This window comes from Folsomia candida, unplaced genomic scaffold, assembly GCF_002217175.1.
Source record: "Folsomia candida strain VU population unplaced genomic scaffold, ASM221717v1 Fcan01_Sc006, whole genome shotgun sequence".
Classification (NCBI taxonomy): Eukaryota; Metazoa; Arthropoda; class Collembola; order Entomobryomorpha; family Isotomidae; genus Folsomia; species Folsomia candida.
Window position 1 is genome coordinate 4,105,192 of NW_019091198.1, and position 9,241 is coordinate 4,114,432.

Sequence of the window (9,241 nt, forward strand, 5' to 3'; positions counted from 1 at the left end):
TATATATCGTCTCAACGCACCACGAAATGAAGGGAGTTGACAAGATGTGGGATGAAATTGTTGGTTGTGAGTGTTCAAACCCACACAGCCATTCTACTCACACACATATCTACCTGCCCATGAAATGATAGTAACGTTAACGTTAAGTCGTAAAAATTACTGCAGAACCAAAACGCCCGAATTATCCATCCAAGTTTATTACCACTCAGCACATTTGAAAACACAAAAACTGCTTTCACTCCGCATCATGTGTACTCGTATGTGGGAGACCATTCGACATTACATCTCATCCCGCGACGCTAAAGACGCACTTTCCACCAACAAACTGTACTTTTCTCTCATTCAACAAATGAAGCCAACCAGACGCACACCAAGCAAAGGCACAAATTCGCACATACTTACCGGAGAGAGAGAGAGAGAGGTAAAACCTGGGGATTTATGGGTTTCTGGCGTGTTCGTCGATAAAGGGGAAACGGGTTTTCCAAAGACCTAAAATATAGAATGGGTTGACATCTAGATTAAAGAAACCTGGGAAAGGTGTGTATGGCAGGACAAATGAAATGAAATAATCTTTTTGTTGTGTGGGGCTTTATTGTAGTCTGAGTAAATTGAAGGCTTTATTCTGTATGAACTCGGAGGAACTATTTATGAGGAGGAGTTGTAGGAGGGTCTTTATCATTGCTGAGTTATCAATATGTTATTTGGATGGGACTGATGCGTAAAGTTTTGTATTTTATCTAGTTTTATTACGCAAATTCTCAGAAGGCAGGGAGAAGAAATACGCATGATTGAATTACACAATTAGTCAAATTTAGATAGGACTGGGATCCATGGATGGAAAATGGACATTAAAATAGCAATATTTCCTTCAGTTTTCAAAATGCATAGAACAACCCAAAAGCTAATGAGTTAATCTCTATGCCTAAAAGTTGTAGGGAGAAATTCCATTCTGTGGAGAAGGATGGCATGTAAAATAAGTAGCGATCACGATTACGACTGCTCTTTGTTATTTACCGCGGCGATGGTTTAGAAATGGTTTATGTGTAGGCAGATAGGTTGGTAGGTAGGCTGGATGGTTGGTAAAATTGCGAATTGATGAGAGTGGGTGTGGGATGAAATGATAGTTCATGAACAAGTTAATAACCCATCCCATCCCACTAACTTAACTGCTCTTCCACCCCAAATTTCAGTAGTTTGTCATTATGGTACAACTTTTTCAAAAATTAACGAGCCTCGTCCGTCATTCTAAGTTCAACTTTGATATCGCTGTATCATTTATACATGGGCTTACGCCTTGCCGACGTAACTTTCTCCGTTTAGTTTAGGCAGATGAATGGATCTCGCCGAGGAGTTACTTTTGGACATGTTGGTGGTAGGGAGATGAAGCAGGAGGGCGAGCGAGCAGTGGTTGTGGAACAAATCCTTCTAGAATGGAAGTGAAAGTTTGAAACGAGATTTAACTTCATAATGCATGGCTTGAATTTTCACCTTTGCTCCTATAAGTTGCCCCTACGTGTGGGAGACCAGAAGTCGGAGTGATGCAAATCATGTCTCTCCCTCACTCTCGTCCTTATACGGGAACATGAACCAGAGGTTGTTTGTGGTAAAATATGTTTGAGCTCATTACGCGGAATACTAACAAATTCAGCCAGGGCGTAGTACAGCCAGCTACCTTAATTCTCACTCCTACTCCTGCCTGCTCCTTCCTGCTGAAGTATGAAGAAGAAGACGACGACTAGCTGGCAGGATCTGGTTTTCTTTGACTTGAAAATCACCTGCTCCGAAGAGATGCATGAGAAAAACATGTCCTTTCTGTCATGCTTTTACTATTATACCCCTTTCAAAGACAATTTAATCGCATCGCTTCAGTCTCCAGAGATTTGATGCAACTACTGCTCGCAGTCAATGCTCGGCAAGAAGAACGGCGTCAACTTTGCTTGTTCTCACAGATTGCGGTGTTGCATGGTCTAGTTGTTGAAGAAGAAGAATAAAGAGTCATGCAGAGTGGCGACGATGAAGGACCCGTCGTGGTGGACTGAGGCAGGCAGGCGTTGCTGGTGCCCCCTTGGTTGGAGGACACATCTTGGATGGTAATTAACTATATATCACCCCCTGACATGTTCAATGCCTCCCTTCCTTTTTAATAGTTAATGAGACGGTTCCAAATTCACTCCAAGATTTGTTGCCAAAGTTTATCTCCCATCCGCCACACCACCACCAAGAGCAACTTGGTAAACCTTCGCTCCTTGCTGGGACTGACAATGAGACTGAGTGAGACTTACTTAATGTTTGTTTAAATTTGATAGTTGAATGATACTAAATCTGTATGCATCTGGTTCTGAGCAGGGAAAACATTTGAATTTATAGGGTGGGTGGTGGTGGTGGTGGGTGGGTGGGTGCCTTGTGCTTGCTTTGTTTGGAGACGGAGACAATGGACACGAACCCAGAAGAAGAAGGACTAAAAGATGGGCGGGGAAGAAGAAGGGACGACCAAGATGCGAGCTCGCTTTCTCCAACTTTTTAATTCGTTCCGAGACTCTACAACTACGCGATTCGTATAATACCATCTTCCTCTTCCGTAGTCCAGAGGCCATAACACATAGGCTTCGCATGAGAGACGCTCAAACTTGCTTAAATTTTTCATAGCTTACTCCCCTGCCATAAGGGACTGGCTTTATTGCTCACATAAATTCACAAAACCTCCCAGCTCAAATTTCAAATGTCTCAACTCCGAGCTGGAAAATTACATAATTATTTCGAAAGTAAGATGAAAGCTTAGTCCTAATGTGTTTCTAAATCAGCGTGGGTCTTGATCACGAGCATGTATGCATGCATGTGAAGTGTTTTTAAACCATATTATGCGAACTGTGATGGTGGTAGTGGGTTCGAAACTGGGAAATCAAACATGGGCAAGAAACTCGTCTAAAATAAATCATTATCGGTGGATGGATGGAAACCAAGTAGTTTTCACTCTCGTGATGAGACGAACCGTTTTTAATATCATGAATTTTTATTGCGCTTCTATTAAATATGGTTTGTCAAAATGTTGGTTTGCTCTGCTACCAAATATTTAATGTGATATTTTGCCTCCCAGAGTTATTACTTTAGAGTTAACTAAAAAACGGTTTCTTGTGATCCGTTAATTTGATCCTGATGAGCGACATGTCCCTAATTGGATTTTGATCTCAACCCTCCTCCTCCAGCAGCATCAGCTTATGCCAACTTCACCAAGCAGAGAGACCAAGAGTTGACGAGTATCGGAAAGAGTTTGGCGTGGCCCTGTAGGTATCGGGTTATCAAGGATCCGTCATAAACATTTTACTACAACGATTGCCAAGAAAATTTGTATCGCATCTTTTACATTACGACAACGACGAGACGACGATGAGGAAGAGGAAGAAGTTGTATACGTTAATAGATAGATAGACGGGGAGGAAGGTATGAGTAGTGCTTTTGATTTTATACATTTAATTTACTTTAGAGTCAACTGTTCCAGCTATGCATGCCGGCTGTCTCTCTTTTTGGCTCCGAGTTTTACTACTATTTTGAATTTGCAAGTTTATAAATTTCCTCACTGGAGGGGGGCACTTATTTCGTCACAATTTGACCTCGACTAAAATCACACTGTAGTCATGCATCAAAAATTGTCACGAGCTTCCTCTGACTAAATGTGCAATTATGTATTTTATGCCGTTCCAATCTCAACATGTTTCGTCAATACGAAGTAAACCCTTCCAATTCGACGGTCGTCGTGCCCTCCCCCCAAATTAGAATAGTATTGCGCTCATCTCATTTTGTACATTGTGTAGAAAATATATGGATCGAGAGAAAAACTTAGTTTACTCACCAAACTTACTTTTTATGGCGGTTTTACGACAATAAGTTCTCTCCAGTTTGGCACTAAACTGACTAAACAGTCTAAATGAAATGTAAATTGTGGACTTGAGGACTTCAACCTTGTCCGTTTCAAGTAGTGAACTCAGACATCGTCTTTCTGTTCTGATGATATCAAATTTGCGTGCTGGAATTTTAGGCTGCCAAAAAATAGACTGGAGGCGTCCATCCGTCACAGTAGTGACTTTTTATATGATTGCGATGATACATTTATATATATTTCAGTATTTTCAGTACACAACAACATTTATATAACATGAAACATGTTTGTTTTGTGTGCTGAAAATTAACAGTTGAGATTTGTGAGCAATAAGGCATATTTTTCTGGTGGATATAAATATTTAATAAATATAATTTTTAAAGCAAAGCAGCATCAGCAATCTATATTTATTTCCAAGGACTAAATAGCAGCCGATAATGTGAACTTAATAATGAAATGAAATGAACTTATTCCGAAGGAGTTTTCAAGACATTTATGCATAGTCATTGTCATCAGCAGACGTCGGATATGAATGACCGATAAAACCTCAAAATATGAATGAAAAACGACCGTAAAAATCCCCAAAATATGACCATAAAAATGACTTTATTTTTTAAATTTTTGGCTTAATTTTTTGATATATTTTCTTGTAATGCTCATTTTTTTCAAATAAACAAGTTCTGGGGTGATTTAATGCATTCCCAATGAATTAAATCACCTGAGGCGAAACTGAACGTAAATTTCTGAAAGTTTCTCACAATGAATCATTGTGAGAAAACTGAATTTTTTGTCATTTTCTGTCGATTTGGTTGCCAAATCTTAGAATTTGGCCAAAAATGATAAAATGAACGAAAAAAACCCCGAAATATGATCGGGAATATGAATATGTCCCAAAACCTGAAAATATGACCAATATGAGAAAATATGCTTTGACCTACGTGACCTAACTACTAGTGACCATAAACATTCTCAGAAAGTTTGGTGCCTGTAGGTCAATAAATGGAAAAAGTAATTTTTCATTCATATCCGACGTATGGTCATCAGCATTTTTGCTCATTATTTTTGGTTGCTCATAGTTACCGATTCCAAAAAGTAGTGAAAAGTCCATCCAGCAGCTGCTGGCTCTCATAATTTTTTGACTTCGGCCGACACAGCATCTCGCATTTTTTCTCTCTCTCTTCCTCACTTATCATTCGAATTATCTAACTATTGTAGTAACATCAACTCGTCATGGTTGAAGTGGACAACTCAGCCATGGTTGCAGCCGCAGGGGATGGGAATTTACCCCCACCACCACCAGCACAACAACGGGCAGAACATGGAGAACACCATCACCAGCGGAACCGGCAGGAGACACGGCAAAACCAGAACGATCAACGTCGACAACGTCGTGAAAATCGAGGACCTTCCCATCAACTCATCGAAATGGCTCGGCACTGGGTGCTTGAGGAGGATTCGGCTGACGAAGTTTCGAATGCCGACAATTGTTATTGCGCCCCAAATAGGGTTTGCTGTTTCCCACCGTGCTCTAAATTGGGAAGTACGGTTGAGCTTTTCTCATTTGCGGATGGAGTGGGTTTATTTATTATTTTTTATTCTAAATCTTGAATGACATAGTATGTTACTTACCTGACTTTGATAATTATTAGTTTATCTACACCTGCGTGACGATCTTTGTAGCGTATAACATTTGCGCCTTGGACATAAAGCAGAAGCAGTCTACAATGAAAGGTTTTAATTTAAGTTACCTTAACGATTGGGAGGAATTTATGGAAAATCATGATATATGCAAGACGGGGAGATATTCATAATTGTGAAAGGTTCTAGGGGTAATGACAAGGTTTTCTTAATTTGTGTGGTAGATTCCCTCTGGATGCTATTTGCGGCATACTTCTCCTCGGCTGTGGTGGGGTGGACTTTGTTATTGTGTATCCCTTTTGTAAGTTTACTAAGTGTATAACTAAATCATCGTCATCATCCAGTCATCATTTTTTTTTTTAGATGAAACGATGGCCAGGGATTTTTTATATGGTGTGCAATACCTATGCTTCTGCGTTGCTAATTGGTCACATGGTTTGGCTCAAAGTCGAATGGAACTATATGCACGCGGTTCCATTGGCAATAAGAGTGTATGAAATGTGGCTTGTTTTCTCTTGGGACCGGTACTTGCTACGACGCAGGGCCCGTCTTAATGGTTAGTGTACAAGATACGTTAACGGTTTATCTGAAATAGTTTATCTAATTGTAAAGTACACCTGATAATTAAAATGCACACATGTTCTCTAGCAATGGAAGATGACAATATCCACCGCCTCAATGAATCTGTCACCACTGTTGCTGATCCAGACAGCCAATTAATTGACCTCGTCCATGCAGCCAAAGAACCTGAGCCTCCTCAAAATCACTCTCACCACAATCGTCCTCACCAGCATTTACACTTACCTGCAATGGCCTGAGCTACTACCATGTCACTACCATGGCCAATTCCAAATTTTTAGTGTATCTTTTGCCAGTGTTGTACTGGATGTCTGAAAATCTCTCTTGAATACCTAACCATTTTAAAATTCTAAATTTGAAAAAATTTCAAGCCAATTTGTATTAAATCAAACATATCGCACTGAAAGACACAAATATTTGAAAACAATTTATTCTAAAATTATAAGCATTTTGAAAATCTCAGGTTTTGCCTAGAAAACAATTTCAATTTCCATTCTGTAGATTGTAGAATTCGTAAAAAAAATAATGCTCATGACGCATCATCCATAGTATAGTCTACAATCAAAATAAAGGTTTTCTCCAGGAAAACTTCTCTGGTCCACCGCAGCCTCATAAAGTTGGTGAGATATGTAGAGAGACGTTGGGACGGACTCTGAACAAACTTTTTTTAAAAAAAAAACTCCTCCATCAAAATGCATGAACATTCCTCCGAGTGTTGCTAGTACTACTTGAGTAGTCAAACGTTGTTTGAACACTGAACAGAGACAATCTTGTCAGTGGGTGTGGGAGTATAGTAGCAGAAGTAGCAGGTGATGCTCACAAAGCATGTCGTGGCGTGGCGATGGCTGGCTGGGCGAGGATGAAGTTTTTAGTTTGTGTTCAGTTTGTTCAACACTCGCGAATTCTTGAAATGGTGGGAATTGGGACTTGGATGGAAGTGGCATTCGATTAGAATAAGTTCAAGTGGGCCGTCAACTTGATGATGAGATGTGCATGAATGAACCCACAGAAAGCGGACGACGACGACGACGACGAGAAGAGGACGACCACCTTCACCTTTCACTCCTTCATCATCATCATGTGCTTTCCATCTTTATCCTACGCTACTCTTCCCAGCCATATATTTTCACCTGTCGTCTCCACATTGTTTATGAAGATATATCATCCAATCTCTCTCACTCTGTTTTAACATGCAAAGTATTATGCTGCGTCCATTAGAGTGGAAAACATCCGCGTCCTAGGTGGCTCCGAACATATATAGAAACACACGTTTGAAAGAAAATAAGCTGTGGACGACCCAGGTTGTTGTATTCCTTTAATCCGCTCATAATGAAAACCCACGAGAAACTCGTCTTCACGACATATTTCCATTCTGTAATATGCAGAAGAGCAGCTTATTGGAAACAATCCTTTTGATATATAACAATGGGGTGGGTGGAAATGGTGGATGTAAAATCACAGAAATATAAATCCGACCTGCATTGCATAGCAAGTTGTTGGTGGTTAAGTTACTATTCCAATTCATACAGATATCTAGTTCCATGATGACAAAACCAGGGTCGTCGAGTGGTTGGACGCACTATATTGCTTCCTTGAAGGTTCTATTGCTGTTACTACTGTTGACTGCTGTTGGCGGCGGCGGCGGTGACGACCATACCGGACAATCGACAGTTGGACAATGAAAACTTTTCCGATTGGATATCCACTCGGGACAAAATCATCAGAAACTTTCCTCACCCCACACTCCACCACCATCACCAGACCACTACTTTCATTTCACTTGTGTGAACATCTTTCCCCAAAGATGAGTGAAGAACGTCGTCTTCGGGCAACAGAGCATTATTGCAACCGCCGAGCTGCTGGCTCATAACTACTACCCACAACATTTTCTATGTTCTTGTGTTACAACAAAAACGATTGAAGCTTTCCAACAACTGTACAGAACGGGTTGATAAGATGAACATTATTGGAACGTTAACTTTAACAAGGAATGGTCAAAAACTTTCTTTACTCAATTCAACATGTCTACCAAATCCCTCCGGCACTTCGTGATAGTGGTGGTGAAGGAAATGAGAATATGTTGAACGTAACGGCACTCAAGTTGGAAATTGTTGAAAATTGTTCTTGGAAGAAGCATATCCATTTATTCCGCACGTATTATTCAAAGTTTTAATGGATCAAACCCAAAATATTTGACATGAAACCAAATAAACTCAAAATAAGATGATGAGCTTCAACCAGCAACACACTGCCAAGTTCTATAAAACTCAGGAGAAACAATAACATCAAATGCACCCTCCTTCAGGTTATAGTAGTGACTCTGATTTGGTACGGTTTCGTGGGATTGGCATTTGCAAAACATATTTGACTAGGCGTGGGTTTGTCGAAATGGCAGTGCAGTCAATGGTAAGAAGACTCATAATAAGCGTCTAGTAAAGTAACAAGGACCACCACCAAGGCACCACAAGACGACAACGGCGGCCGTGGACCTACAAAATTCGATCAACCGTTTCCCATATTTTACATTCACGTTGACAGTCTCTGCCCAGCCTTCAGGTTTGCCAACCCATTGACTACATACACTATACGATAATAAAGTACGCCAACGCCAACGCCAACCCAAACTACTAATACTTGTGCCGTGGTGGTGGGGAAAGCCCTCAACAGCAAGTAAACCCTTGCCATTGTAACGTCCTACATACGTACATGGATTGAAGACAGAAAACTTGGAGAGAAAGAGAGACCCTCCCGTGTGTATCCATTTTCTGTCCTGTTAAACTGTTTGCATCAGTTGGAAAGCTCCGAGTTAAATGAAAGTGGAACCTTTTTGTGCTGCGTGAAAAAATCTGTTCACTCGAGCTCCTTACGAAAGCTTGCATAATCTCGAGTAGTGAGAATTTTTTTCAAGAATAAGTTATGACACCGTCGTCGTCCCTTCAGGTTTTGTTCTTTTATTTATAGTATCAGCCGAGCATTTCTCGGTCCAATGTGCAGAAGCAGGTTATGCTATGTACATACACACTCAATATACGGTCGGTTGTATCCAGCATATTATAATTATTGGTTATGGATGGAGCATTGGGTGGGATTATACTTAACAAAACAGCACACTTGATTAGTATTCTACACGGCAAGTTGGCCACAATTCAA

At 40.4% G+C, this 9,241-nt stretch overlaps 1 protein-coding gene across 1 annotated transcript; it reads left to right on the top strand.

The window, feature by feature from the left end:
• The first annotated feature begins 5,025 nt into the window (after nt 1-5,025).
• On the top strand, nt 5,026-6,477 carry LOC110851491. The gene is made up of 5 exons (XM_022099284.2): nt 5,026-5,446; nt 5,524-5,605; nt 5,737-5,813; nt 5,876-6,068; nt 6,161-6,477. The coding sequence occupies exons 1-5, from the start codon at nt 5,105-5,107 to the stop codon at nt 6,328-6,330; spliced, it is 864 nt and encodes a 287-aa protein (XP_021954976.2). The 5' UTR covers nt 5,026-5,104; the 3' UTR covers nt 6,331-6,477.
• Nucleotides 6,478-9,241: the final 2,764 nt, after the last annotated feature.